This window comes from Cariama cristata, unplaced genomic scaffold (genome assembly GCF_000690535.1).
Source record: "Cariama cristata isolate BGI_N322 unplaced genomic scaffold, ASM69053v1 scaffold10028, whole genome shotgun sequence".
Lineage (NCBI taxonomy): Eukaryota > Metazoa > Chordata > Aves > Cariamiformes > Cariamidae > Cariama > Cariama cristata.
Window position 1 is genome coordinate 40,691 of NW_009631711.1, and position 14,993 is coordinate 55,683.

At 40.9% G+C, this 14,993-nt stretch overlaps 1 protein-coding gene across 1 annotated transcript in view; it reads right to left on the reverse strand.

The window, feature by feature from the left end:
- LOC104166223 (EH domain-binding protein 1-like) overlaps positions 1 to 14,993 on the reverse strand; it is an 82,060-nt gene that overhangs the window by 38,688 nt on the left and 28,379 nt on the right. The window contains exons 6-7 of the mRNA XM_009706082.1: positions 8,082 to 8,334; positions 1,450 to 1,636 (exon numbers count right to left, since the gene is read on the reverse strand). Coding sequence (XP_009704384.1) covers positions 1,450 to 1,636; positions 8,082 to 8,334 — 440 coding nt within the window. The remainder of the gene's footprint in view (positions 1 to 1,449; positions 1,637 to 8,081; positions 8,335 to 14,993) is intronic.

Below are 14,993 nucleotides of genomic sequence, written 5' to 3' on the forward strand. Positions count from 1 at the left end.
ACCCAGTAGTAATATGTTATTTCAGCACAACGAAGAGGTGAAATAAAGCAGAGACACCTATTTCCTTGGATCCAGACTAGCAAAAAAACCTCTCAATGAGCAATGGGAGCACAACCTCCATCAAGCAGCCTGATAAAATCTCCTCCACAGATGCCTCTTCTCTGCCTGGTAGTACCAGAACGCTTTACTTTGACCACTTTGCTCTGACCCGAGGGCCACACTCCACCAGAAATCAAATAACGTGCAATATTTTTCATACAGAAACTCCAGCAAACAGGATCAAACCCCATCTCAGAGCATTATAAAACTATTAGGCTTTGATTTCATATTTCCCTGGTTGTGGTTTTGCCTATTACGAATAACTTGCGAATTGTGCTTCTGGCCTTACTCTGCTGTTTTGTTTTGCTGTGAGCAGACACAAGTTAGATTTCTGGTCTCATGCTCTTTACCCTGACTGAATGGTAAAACGGCAACAGCAAGGTCAGAGCCTGAGCGGACAAGGACATGCCAGCACTCTGGCCGAGTAATTAAGCAATGACATGATAGGTATGACAAGTAGTTTCATTCAATTCTTAAAGTACAGCAGCTTCAACACAAGGCAAAACAGATGATAATATGCATAAACCGGGCGAGATACGCTGGAAGGGAAGCCTTCTGGTCTCGTCTTCCTACCCTTCCAAACAAGTAGTCAGCACGTATCAAATTCATTTCTAAGAAGGGCCCATTAATACATACTATTAAATGCCTGTTTGGTTTAAAAAAGCACAAGTGGTGCTAACCGCCAAAATGCTGGAGCTGAAAGTCACAGTGGCAGAAGTTAGCTGTTGTAATCCTAATTACCTACACCTCACATTGCCTGCTTCAGCAGAAGTTAACTTGTATTTTCCTTGACAAACATAGATGTATGTGTACATATCAGTGTGCTTAGCCTGGACGCTCCTAATAAACAGTTAATATGATTTAAAGTAGACTTTTTTTTAAATTACTTGAACATACCTACAGAATTGGACATACATAAATCCCAATAAAAATAAACAGTATCCAGTACTAAGCTCTCGAAACCCAGATTTATGACAGAAATGTGGAGACAGACTCTTCAACAGGGGCAAGGCTTAGCAGCATTACAATAGATCAAGACAAAGTACTGCTCAATGTGATTTTCTTCCTTCTCGATGGCAGATCCAGCTGTCCTGTAACATTTGTTACTAGAAGACCCTTTTCTTTGAAAATGCAGTTGTTGTTACTGTTGTTATTAAATCCTCAAAGAAAAAATACAAGCTCCTACTGCTGCTGTCTCCCTATGAACCAGCAAGTGAACAGAGATGAGCCAACACCTTATTAAGTATAAGCAAAGCTTTTAAGATGGCCTGCAGAAATAAATAGGATGTCTACAATACACATAAAGATACTGTTAATAACAAAGATGAAAATTTGGTATGAAAAACCTACCTTAGGAGAAGAAGAAAGCTCCCTCGATGCAGGAATAGCTGACATGTTCTCACTCATGCCTGTCTCTGTCTTTGGCAAGAGGTTTGGGGGTTCAGGAGCCTTTCTTTTCATCTTCTTTTCTGGTTCTTGCAGCGGAGCAACTTTAATTAAAGCGGGGCTTGATTTTGGTTCATAAAATGGATTTGATCTAATGAAAAGAAGGGAAACATATTTATTTGCTATCTCCTTGGAATTAAAACCGAAAATAAGATCTGTTCAGAGAAGCCAATTACTAAAATGCTTTTATTGTCCCACATAAGAATATGTTTTGCCTTCATATGCTTTTAGATACTACTTTTTCCTATGACTACTTTCATATGACTCATGAAAAGTGAGTTACAACAGTTAAAACTGCATTAGGCCAGAATTTCCATAAATTTTATAAAGTCCTGTAAATTACTGAAGTTTTATCAATGGCATCAAGCTAACTCTTCAATTGTACTCAGGCTATCTATCAAAGAGTGTTCGGATCTACAGACAAGATCAATACCAACAAATCTGACTGAAGTTGTTGGCTGTTTAATATTCTAATGAGCAGAATTAAGAATGCTTCATTACTACAGAGTGAAGAATCAGGCCACTTCTACGCGCCTGCTTCAACACAGCTTTAGAGGCCTCCCTCCTGGCTGTCCAAGCCTGCAGATTCTGGCCTCCCTAGGCACACAATCCACATCGAGGGTATTTTAAACTCTGCGGCATACAGGCACCCCACCATCTCAAGAACAGTCTTTCGATAAGAGAATGGTGTAAGAAAACCACGGCTGACTTGGGTACACCTCGCTACAGACACCTGCAGCCATCATCTGTTTATTTTGAAAGTGCTTTTTATAACGAAACCTTGTTTAAGAAACACAGTGAACATCTTCCACCAAGGGGACGCAGTCCAAAGAATTATTCTTCTTAACTCTGGCATTCATGTTCCAACTCCACATTTGTTCCACTCTGAGTAAATACTTCCAACAGCATTTCCAGATTTTATCTATTAGTTTGATACCTCAAATCTCAATCAATAATATACCAAATAATGGCTTTTACTGTGTACTTAGAAGAGCCAGCAATTTTGCATCCTGCTAAGGATACTTATCAGAATCATCTTCGCACCGAATTATTTAATTCATAATCTTCACTTTTCATATTTTGCAATCCAAAACTGGGCTGTTAATTACAAATCTGATACGTTAATTCATTTCTTCCCCTGCAAGATATATTTATCTTATACCTCAAACTATGTTTACGTAACTGCAATTCCCAAAGATCTATCTGCATACAGTTCTCTAAGGCGTAACTAATCACACCAAAGAACCTCAGCCCCTTCAATTCAACCCTAGATGGAAACAGCAGTGCCTACAGCATTAGACAAGAGCCCACCTAGATCCATTTACAAATCTCTTCTCAGGATAAGAGTCATGAGCTGGGACACGCTGTTTTTAAAGAACTGTAACTGCAAAATTTGGGGACAAGCGAAAAACCAGCTATTCATCCAGCTTTCCTGCACGCACCACCAAATTCCTCTCAGTTTTGTGTACTTTTAGAAAGAAAATATGTCTTTCTGTCTCATGGAACGAGTTTAGAATTTATTTTAATGCAGTTTACCATCATCCTCTTTTCACCGAGAAAAAGCAAGCAACTAATAATCCACACCACAGAAAATAAGTCTACTTCTGCAAGGCAAAGTTTACTGAAGCATGTAAGTGTAGACCAGGCATAAAACCTCCAGACCTTCCTGAGAATCTGCTGCTGCTTGTTACAGAGAAAGAGATCTAAATCCAGATACTGAAGCAAAAGGAAAGACTAACACTAAAATAATTCATCTGCTGACTGAAGGCAACTTTCATGCGTTCCCGCTTTGCTGCCCATCAAGCACAAAGCCACCGGTGCAATCAAAACTAAAGGCAATGTCAAAACAAGGAGGTAAATGGAAAGGGATGGGTGTTTTCCACGGGAGGCAGCAGAAACAGGAGGGCGTTCAGGCTGGAGTGGAGAAGGCGTCCGGCCGTCAGCAGCTCTCGGTTAGCTGACAGCCCAGCTCAGCTGTCTTCAGACACCGGGGAGTTCAAAGGGAGGTGAAAACGGAGATAAAAGAGATAAAGGCCAAAGAACAATGCATTCTACAGGAGAGCACAAGGTTGTCTTCAGTTCAACAAGTCAGCCTTCTGAACAGCCAACAGGCACAGAGCATGTTTGGCAGGAAAGTAATTTACCGCTGTGTACTTGGAAATGGAAAGGTGTGTTCGTAAGGTGTTAAAACGAATTTGGTGTGAGGAAAAAACCACCACCTTAGCAATGAGAGCAAAAAAAGTTTGGAAGAATCACCTTTTGAATTTTTATGCTCCAGAATTGCCTGTGCTGCGTGCGTAATCTTGAAGAGCTGTACCCTCCGCACGCACCAGAAGCGCTGTCAGGAGACGAGCGACCGCCTTTTCCTTCCTAGAGAAGGACTTGCTGAAAAGCCAGACTAAACCCTCACGTTTTGTTCACAGTACGGGCAGAGCACACCCTACTTTCTACCTTCCCCTCTGCACTGCTTTTAACCGGTCTTACAAATCTTGAGAAAGATTTCAGAAAAACTGAGTTTAATACAGAAAATAAACCCAAAACGGTTCTTGCCCAAAGAGGCTATAGATTTTGAAGTCATGGGGGTCTGGTATACATAGCAGAGTTTGATCCAACATCTTCCACGTGGCTATACAAGAAATTAAGCATGGGAAAAGTCTGGCTGAAAAAAAAAAAAAACTTAGCTGAAAAATATTAAAGCACTTTTCTCTGAGGTCAGCTACCATACTTGTTGCTTCTGAGAAGTTATTCAATTGATCCGCACCATACGATTTGCCCGAAGGGATACTGGACTGTTCACCACAAATTAAAATAAAACCCCAGACCTGACAAACTACCTGGCATTAAGCCGTCCCTGGCAGTGTGGCTTCTTGTGCAACAGACAGCTTCAATAGATGGCATCTCGATAGTCTTTCCAATTAGACTGCATTATTCTAAGCCAGGCAATGATTAACGAGATAAGCAGCCACAGAGCCAAATAACATCTGAAAGGAAGTTTTATTCTGACCAATTTAAAAATAATTTTGATCAGCATTACTGGTTAACTGGAAAAAATCAACACTTTATTGAGGAGGAAAACTAAAGCTGTCAGTGTGGTAGGGTTAAAAGATCAGGCAGTATTACCAATCAGATGTACTAAGGTTGAGAGCGTTATATGTTAAGAAGTTGTGAGCTATGCTATTTTCAGATAATTAAACCTAACTTAGCAAGGTGTGCTGTCCTTTATTAGCAGGCCGCCACCTACCATTTTGATTTTAATGTATAAGATTCAAAAGGCAAAATCAGTATTTTACACTAACGTTCAAACGCTCAAACTAACAAAAGGAAAACACGTTCCTTATCTCTAGCTAGGTATGAAAATTTAGCCAGAGGAAGTATGTTTTGAGAGTGTAGTTTTACAGCAGAACGTATGTACTGGATCATCTAAGTCCCTCTGTACTATGCAACACCTCATTACGCTTACGCTTGTGACTACACTTTGCTTATGTGTGTTGTGAAATCTTAGTTATCTTCACACCCATTAGTGAAATATGTTTCAATTAAGCCAATTACCCAAGGTAAATCCTTCACAGAGGCGCAGTGAGGCTAAGTATCTTTTCCAAGAATACAGTGAGAGGCTGTTACAAAACTGGAGTCAGAGTTCAGCTCTTGGGGCACTTTGTGTAAGCTCCGAGTCCAGAGTCAGAACTAGGGATCTGCCAGAGCGGAGTGGGACAAGGGTCCTGATGCTCACTGATGTGTCTGTGTTCCCATGACACGTCATCGCATTGCACACAAAACACAAGAGGAAAATGCCAAGTGGTGCATTAAGTGAACTCCAATGAAACATTTAAGACGCAGGGGTAAAAACACATTGTATTTCCTGAGCGACAGTAAATGTCTTTCAGGAGCCTCCCATTTCTCATGCCTTCCATCCACTGGGTTCAAAACCACTCCTGGGGAAAGCACTAGACCAGTGGAAGTCAAAAATTATTAAAATCTACCCCCAAAAAAGCAAATCAAACGACAAGATGTTAGAAGAGAAGTTGAAAATAATATGCAAAGTTTTCTAATGCCGTGATATGACTCATTTGTTCACCCTTGTCTTGAAAACACTGCTCAGGCCAAGTCAACTCATCTTAAAATAGATACACAGCAGAAGAAATAACAGGGTCCAGAGACGTGCGGTGAAAATGATTAGAGAGATGAAGAGACTTCTGTATGAAGAGAGATTGAAAAAGTTAGCACCATTTAACTCAGACAAGCGACAAGTAGTGGTGAACATGCTAGAGATACAAAACACAGCAACTCTTTACGGCAGATCAATCCAATACTACTAATTGTTGTTTTGATAAGCCAGCAGAAGAGATAGCGTATGGGACTGGAAAGGTAACTTATTTACAATCAATAAAAGGAAACACATTTCATATAAGATCTTGCTTTTTTGTGGAACTCTGCCACAAATTGACACTGAAGCCTAGACTTTAATAGGATTTGGAAGAAGATTAGCCACTTATGTAGATAATAAAAGCATCAATATTCACGTTAGATAAGAAACAATACACATCTGGACATAAACTCTCACGGTTTAGGGCACACAAAAGCTACCAACTGGCACTAGCTATGAAAACCTTTCCTTTGGTGCTCACCATACCATACCTTAGCAGAAAATTTCTACTGAAAAATTTGAAAATTAATGACATGAGGTAAGACATAAGAGTGCTTGTAGGTGTGAGTTAGTATGACAAGTCCTGTGTTCCCAGACTGGAGTTCTAGTATTCCACCAGAGCGTTTCAGTTTAAAGATTCAAAGGCTCTCCTTGCCACACTCCTACCCAATACATTTAACAAATGGTCTCCACATCTTTTTCAATGACGTGGTGCTCCTGTAACCTGGGAGGAAAATGTGGAGAGGAAGCTACTTTGGGGGTCAGGACAAAAAAAACTTAGGTAAAAGATGTAAAAAACTATTTTACAGTGCTTTTGGACTCCTTATCCTTCCATCTTTCCATGGGACATTGCTTTTACAATGAAAACACAGATCACATTTATGTTCAAGTAGAATCTACCTGTGGGGGGGTTATTTTTATCCTTGAGAAAAAAAAAAAAAAGAGGAATAAAGCAAATGGGGTCATCAAAATAAGAAGGTGGCTGTTGTAAATGAAGGGCTAGAGATGTACAGTCCAGTACACAGGAAAACCAAGCCTGCCTGTTACAACACTGCTGCAAGCCCATTTGGCACAGATTTGCTTAGGACGGAAACGTGAGGATAAATATAAAATAGAGAAAATTCTTCACTTGCCCATCCATGCAGCTTTTGCTTTTTCTGCTCTTCTCCTCAGTTTTTGCTGTCCTCTATACCCAAATCTTTGCGGGTGTAAAGTATACCTATTTTTTCTCCCTGCGGATTCTGGTGATGAGTGAACGACCAGGGAAGCCTGGTGTGACCGTCAGCAGTGCCATCACACCATGCTGCGAAGGCACGGCAGCCAGTGCTGTTTGTTCAGGCATTGCCCTGATGAATGGAGCTGCCAGAGACAGCATTCCCCAATGCCCTTTTTTTCTTTTCTTTCCCCCCCCCAGAACAAACAACAACAACAAACCCATGGTCACAGAGCTGTAAAAGGAAAAAACCCTGCAGGGTCCTTTATACATTTCTATTAGAGTGCAAGGGAATCCTTCCATTTCCTAGAACACAGCTATAAACACAGAAACATAAAGATGATGATAAGATGACATCTGTATTAATATTAAATATGAAAGCAATGCAAATGTCATGCCATGATAAATCTCATTAAATAATGTAAACCTAAATGTTAATTACAGTTGTTGTCTGTAAAACTGCTCACGTGTAATCGCCATAAACTGGCTCATGAGTGGTGTGGTTGGTGACTAACGACCACAAACAAGGAGTAAGTATATACCTTCAAACCTCCCAAGCTGCACAGCTATTGCAAAAAACTCTCACTCCTTGTAGGGTTTCTATACCATAATACAAGGCAATTGACGTGAATTTATAAAAGTTGTACGTGTGCTTATGACAAAAGAAACAACCTAAGAAAGGGCATATGGTGTTACCTTTCCCATATAGAGATTCAGTTTTATGAGACTCTCAGAGATGTGCTATGCAGACTGCAAAACAGTCTTTTTTTACATACTGCACCAATATAAAACAAATTCTCCACTGTCATTAACAAAAATTATTATTTTATGCAGTAAAAATAGTGGCAAAAAGGACAGGAAGGACTAGGTTCTGCTGCTCCTTCATTTTTGGCTGATTTGGAGTTGTCAGGGCACGAAGTGCCAAAAAGGTACGCAGACTCGTTCCCTATCAAGTACTTTGCTATCTTTGAGGCAAAGAAAAGCTTCCTAACGGATCATGTTCAGCTGAATAGCGTGACTTGGGGGTACGGTATTTCCCACTGCTGAGCTGCCTAAAGATCAGTCTGTCCTAAGGAGGTGATTAAGGATCACCGTGGTTCAACCCAGTGCACCTCAAGATTAAGCCAGGCATCCCACTAATGCTTCCAAAGCTGCTGAAAGATGAAGAATCATACTTACTCATCTAGCTCTTCCTCTTCAGCTTTAGAGGTATCTGCATAGAGGTATTTGCTCATATCCACTGGCCTGACGTTTTTCCTTTTTGCAGGTTGTGGAGGAGAATCTCTTACAGTTACAAATGTTTCAGGCTCATGATCTGGCTCATCAAACGGGTTCAAGTACTCTGGGGCATCTTCATCCTTGAAGGGATTGTAATTGTCAGCACAGAAACTTTCTTCTGGCTTTGAAGATGAAGCTATTTCAGTGTCCAGTTCTACTGAATAACAGAAAAATCATTACACAGATTTAACATAGAAAAAATCTGAAACCTTTTTATCAGATCTTTATATTTTGAAGGCTTATGAAAAGGTCTGCTTCTTAACTCTCAATACATGAAGTCCTAGCCTTAGATGAATTTTCACGCCTTATTTATTTTCAGAGTAACCTTGTTTATTCAAAAATAGGTCTTTCAAAAGGTCATTTCATCTAGAGTATATTGAATAGGTTTCATTTTCTCACTCACTTTTCTCACTTCAACCTAATTAGTTATTAGTTTTCTTATTTGTCATATAAATGGTATTGCAACAGATTTTAAAACATTTTCCCAAGCTATTAGCCAATTTGTAATCTAACAAAATGTTCTTAATTATTTATTTGAGCTTTTAATAAAGAAAAAAGATATCCTGTATTTTATAATAAAATTACTTTCACTGGATATTAAAAAATGGTGATAGTAAGCAGGTGGTCTTTTCATTTCTTAAAAAGACTGAGCTAAAAGTCAGTTATTAGGTACGACCAGTAATTACAATTCAAAACATACATATTTTCACTGGTAACAATACACAGCCTCACAGTAAAAATGAATTCAAATTAACCCTGAAGAGACACATAATCAAATTACTCATCTATTGTTTGGGCTGTACAACAAAAAGTTATTGGTAACCTGGGGCTGCACGCAGTTCTTTAGAGTACCAGACGCTACAGAAAGAACATTACACAAAAGTGAATGGCTGCTGGATATTGAATAATACAAACCCCCATACAGCAATACAACATTTCTTACAAAGACGCTTAGTAACATTAATCTTACTCCTCCTGCCGCATCAAACGATCAGAAGTTCAGTTCAATATTGGATGTGATGTACTTTCAAAATCTACGCAAATAGGAACTTCAATGTAGTGTCATTAAAATCTAATTTTCAATAACCGCTCCCACATTATTCTTAACAAAAAGTGTTTCTTTTTCAGATGTATAGTTACTACATTGAACAAAGCATACCTTTCAGCTTTAAAAGAAAAAACTCTAAAAGTTATTTGCAGCAATGCTCTAAAAAATGAAAGGATGGAGTTCCAAGTATGTTTGTCACTAAACAAATAGTCGGGAAGGCAAAATCCCTAGTCACACAACTAACAAAGGGAAGGGGCAGCGAAAGAAACAGCGCTGTCGTTACTTGGTTTTGGGTGGATGATGTACTGAAGTCGCGACTCCTGGTGAACTGCTGGAAAGCGTAAGTGCTCTCCTCCCTGGCAGTCAAGGTCCAAGTTCGCCCTGTCTCCAGCCATTAGCACCACCCGAGGTGACAGAAAGCCCTGCCCCACGCCGTGGGACTGGCTGGGATCCACACTTTGAACAAGAGCCGCTCCTCCTGGGACAGGAACACGGTCCCCAGACGCGGGTAGCACCTTCACCCATCTATGCACAGGGGCGGTCGGCAGTCACCAGCCCAGGGCACGGGCTTGGGGCAGGAAAGGCTTTAGTCCTGCTCAGAACAACCGAAACCTACCAGGGACCAGATACATTTTAGGAAGAACTCCACATTTCTAGTGCTCCTCTTCTTCTTGGTTCTTCACATCTGAACCTCAAAGACTATGTTATCATATTGTCTTCCACACTGTTTCTAAGGGTCTGTTTCTGAAGTGATGGATCATTTCTCTATGGTCAGAAAGCAGAAATCAAATGGGTTTGGCTGGAATAAGAGACTAAATTAATCAAAATCTTACTTAAGCCCAGTGTGGGCCCTCCGGAGATAAATCACTCATCTGAGATTGAGGGTGAGTTCAGCTGGGTGAAACAGAACTAAATTGCAGTTTGCCAGACACTACTGCAGGTTTTAACTGGTAGAGACACTTATGACTACATACAGGGCTTGTGCCTGTGGGATTTCCCTATGGTGATTATTCAGAAAGTTACTTAAAAAAATTCCTTTAGTTCCAGGTGAGGTTTGCAATTTCTTATTCCCTCAGCAACCTCGTCCAACTTAGCATTAAAGCAGCAACATATACAGTATACATCTCTCTCAAGTACCTCATAAGTTCTTGCATTTAACTTCAATTTCAGAATGCAGCTAACACTGTTTCAAGTAAAAAACTAGAGTAAAAGAGGAGACTGAGAAAAAGTGCAAACCAGACACTGCACTGAAACAGGATGAGACAAAGGTAGAGTGAGATCACAAGAAATTCTTATTATGCTTAATGGTCAGTCTTCACACTATCAAAATGTGAACTAAATAATCAAAATCCTTGTGACTAACAGTTAAAAAACCAAATAATCAATAATTGCCTTAACTAAACTTAAAAAAGAGGTTTGCTTACTGTTTAAACTGGTTAAGCCTCACCTGAATGTCATAAAGCAACATTTCAGCTGGGTCTTAGGAGATGGACATATAGACAAACTAGTGCAGGATAAATCAGGGTGTGTGCTTGCAGTGTCAGCTGTCGTGTATGTGTTTGCTCCAACCCCAGAGTAAATACAATATGCTTATCCCGTAATAAAAGGGAATAAACTCCTGGGCACTTACCCTGGGAGAAAGGGTAGTTACTGCACAGTAGGCGAAGCGTATTAAAGCTCAACCCTAGCTTATATGTGGCCAGTTGTTCACAAGCCTGCATCCTCAAGAAATATGTTTCAGAGGAAGCCACAGTAAAAGAATATTGAAGGTCTACAGTTTAACTGACAAGGAAAAAGAAATAATTCAAGGCAGAAATTCTTAAAACCACCAATATGATCACATCAGGCGAGAATCCTTTGACAGTATTATAGAGGAAATATTATCCGAGCAGAGCCCAACATTTTAAATGTATTTTTTCATTTGTTTTAAGCTAAAACTAGAAAAGAAGTTCTACATTAGCTCACTTACAGCACTCCAGTGTCCAGTGCAGGTGGTGATGGCGAACAACAGTTTCACTCTGCTGGCCCCGAGAGGTCCTCAGTGTGGGCATCGGCAGCTGAGCTACACCCCTTTACAGCCAGAGCTTACAGGTGTAGGGTCAAACCGTTCACGTCGGAAATCAGGGGAGCCAAATCCCACCCTCACTGCACAGACACACCTGACCCGAAGCTCACGCTAGTCAGACCACTACTCGAAGGTTACCCACACATTTAGTGATTTGATCAACTAGGCCAAGCAGAAATGCTTTTGAGATCTGCCCTCAAAAGACAGTTGCACATAAAAAGCAGAAGTAGCCTAATGAAATGCAGAAAAATGACCGATGCATGTCTTGTTCAAATTGTGCAACTTATTAATGATGTTTTAACCAAAATTTTTGGTACTGTAAACTGTGCTCAAATCTTTAAAATATTTTATCAAGAGAGTGCATAACTACGAATACCTACTTCTGCAACTCCATATGATGGCTCACTGCACCTGCACATGAATCTGTTGATAAATACACATTACCATATCTGAGCAAAACTTGCTGATAACTCATAAGCAGTATTCAAACAAATAGTACTAGAAGGAATGTCAGTAATATTTCCTGAAGTTACAAACATTCAGGGAAACAATCTCTTAAAACTATGCTGTAAGCTTTTATTTTTAGTTTGCTTTTAAGCATCTCCTGGAAACGACGAGTTAAACGCTTGTTTACATCTAATAAATTTTAAGAGCCAATGCAAACGGTTTTTGCAATTCTTTCTATTTCAACGCTATGGATCAAGCACTGTAACCCTAACCAGGACAACATTATTTCTTCTGTGCATTGGGTCAACAGTAACTACATGTTTGGCCTTACACACGCAGCATTGCAGATCAGCTCTGAGACACCTCTGGCTTATTCTTAATTAGAAGATTTCACAAAATCCTATGCACAAGCTAAAAGTAAAAGAGCTTCTAAAACCATAATTTTCAAGATACTTTTATAGGCAGAATTTTGTAGGGGCTCAACTAGAACCCACTTAACTTGGCTGCTCATTCTCTCTGCTCTTGTCACCCAGGACACTATTTTTCCCCCCCTCTTGCTTCCTGCAGTGTCCCCGCAGGAGGGAGCGTCCCCACCTGAACCCACCCGGGCGATCTCCCCTGGGGTCTCTGAAACCCTTTAGGACTAGCTTTTATGTCAAGTGTTGGTCAGCGCTTCGTGAGCCTCTCCATAACAAATTAAATTGTGAGGACAGCGACTCAACCCCTCTGCTCGTAAAGCCACAGCCACTGTCACCTCCTCTGTAACAAAGACACTCAGACTTTCTCAAGGAGCTAAAGCTGTTGGGAAGTGCATTTTGCAGGGCTGAACATACAAGAGCTTACAAGGGGCTTGTTTCCCTCTTCAAGCTGATTTTACACTGAGTCCCCTGCCTCTCCCTAATCGTTAATCACAGCTGAAAACACAGGACCCCAGTCTCTACTGGAACTAATTTTTTTAATTGCAGTTTGGCACTCCAAGGGTCAAACACACAATAATTTTGCATGGTTAAGTAATAAACCCACAGGGGTAGGAGTGACAAGAGGAGAGATAGAAGTATTACCACAGCAGAAACACCAGCTGCTCTTGTGCCAAATTCTGGAAACATTACTTGCCCTAACTAAGCCGAGAAAGGCTGCTCATGATAGCAATCGCTCTGGCACTACCTATCTGCACAATCAGCTTTCTAGTTCCCAGAGGATCTCCAAAAATCACCCTGCCCTTCAACCCACTTGCCTTTTGTAACACAAACATATTGTGACACATCCCTTCAAACCAAACAAAAACCCCACCAAAACATTACACGTACCACTTTCCCCTTGGCAGGGGATGAAAGAACAAGCCACATGTGAAAGATATTTAGTTATGCCATTTGCTGCACTACTGGCAGGCACACAGTCACGATGGTGATGTGAGCAGCGTAACAAACAGCACAGAATAAAAATGTAATTTCCCAGTACTTCTAGAAAGCATAATGACTGGCATCCCTGGAAACCACTGATGATTTTCTATTACTTTTACTAATACTCACACCAGCAACACATTACATTTCATTAAGAAATACAAGGAGATGGGACAGAGTAATTGTTTTCCTCTATACTGGCTCTTGTACTGCTCTCCTTAGGACTAATCTAGAAGGATGCTGGGGTTTGGTACTGTGTTGTAGCACTGTTCTCATTTGCTGTGTAACACACGCGGCAGGGAGCTCAGAAGCCTATGCACAAGGTAAAGAAACACGTTGGTAAAGTAAATGCTGTTGTAAATGCAAGGGGGAGGCAGTGCCAGCAAATAGGTACCCTCATGTCTCTCTCAGGTGTGTTGCAGGAAACATGCAACTTCAAAATTTGCGTTCCCCACCAAATTAAAAAAAAATCTGGAGCACTGAAAGTGTGTTGCTCTTTTCTACTTGCATCTGTTGTATATGTTGACTTCCCCAAGCAAAATATTTCACACAAAAATGAACTGATTTTAGAGTTCTGTTTTAGTGTGACCAAAAGACAATCCAAAAGGCAGTCCTCATACAATCTTCTACGTATTGTCTAGTATGAAGCTGTAGAGATATACCGTTCAAGGAGATTATTTTTGATTTTCCAGATTTCTAACGCCTAGCTGACCTACCAGATACAGAGGGAATGAGCCTCAATTTGGCATGTCAACCAAGAAACGCAGCCGAAGACTTTCTTGAGGCGAGCTGTTCGTGTGCACATTCGCTCCACTGTGCGTATAAGATCATGTACGCTAAGGACTTTTTAAACCACAGCAGCAACCAAAGAGCACTTGCGGATGCCCCCCTGCCACGCACCGCACCCACAGGCTGCACATGGATGCTGGGAGCACTCCTGCTTTTTGTTTCACCCCACCCCACATTCCCAGGGTTAGGTGATTATGGGATTAGGAAGATAGAAGGAAAGTAGCTGGTTTGTGAACAGCAACAAGAAATATCTGTCCAGGAAACAAGCATCTACTGGCAAGTAATCCTCCTTTCTCTTTGAGCGACTGTCAATACATACATATTCATACCCTGGGTGATTCTAAGCACACAGGTTACAGGATTGGTAGGAATAGTCCTGGAATATCTCTGCCAAACGGCACATCGTGCCTCCTAGCATCTGATGGCAAAGTACTCCGGAAAGAAGGCTCCAGATGGCTGCTCTGCACATCTTGGGGAAATTAAGTAACAAATTCTACAGAAAGGCTCTGAACTTTCACAAAGTCTAAATTCAAGATTTTGCCTTGCCCAGACAAAAAGATAAAGCAGACTAACGTGTAGTGAACAGAAAAATACTTCATCCCTGCATGCATAAAAGGTTAATCTCTTGATTTAAGCAGATCACAAGACAAGTGAAACAGGTAAAGTGACTCTTTAAGCCTGTAGGAGAAAGTCTGCCTTAAACTCCTGAACCTCTGTCATGCTCCCAAGCTCCTGGGGTGGCCACCAAGAAGGTCACATTCACCTAAGGATGGAAAAGCAAACAAGCGGGCATAGTCTCAAAGAGCTTCCTAAGAAGAGATGGCAGCAATGAAAGCTCCACTGCGGTCTCAAAGTAGAAGAAATGTCCTAAATCTGCGGTCAAATGGGAAACAAACAGGGCAGCCTTCTGCAGTAGGGCAACAGGGTGAGAACAGCTGCAATATTGTGTAGCTTCAAAATGTAGTCCAAAACAAAGGGAAACCTCCCCAAAACGGTAAGGTCTAGGTGCTCCCCATGTAGAGACACTGATCCAGTTACCCACAGACATACGTAGCAGATTCCTG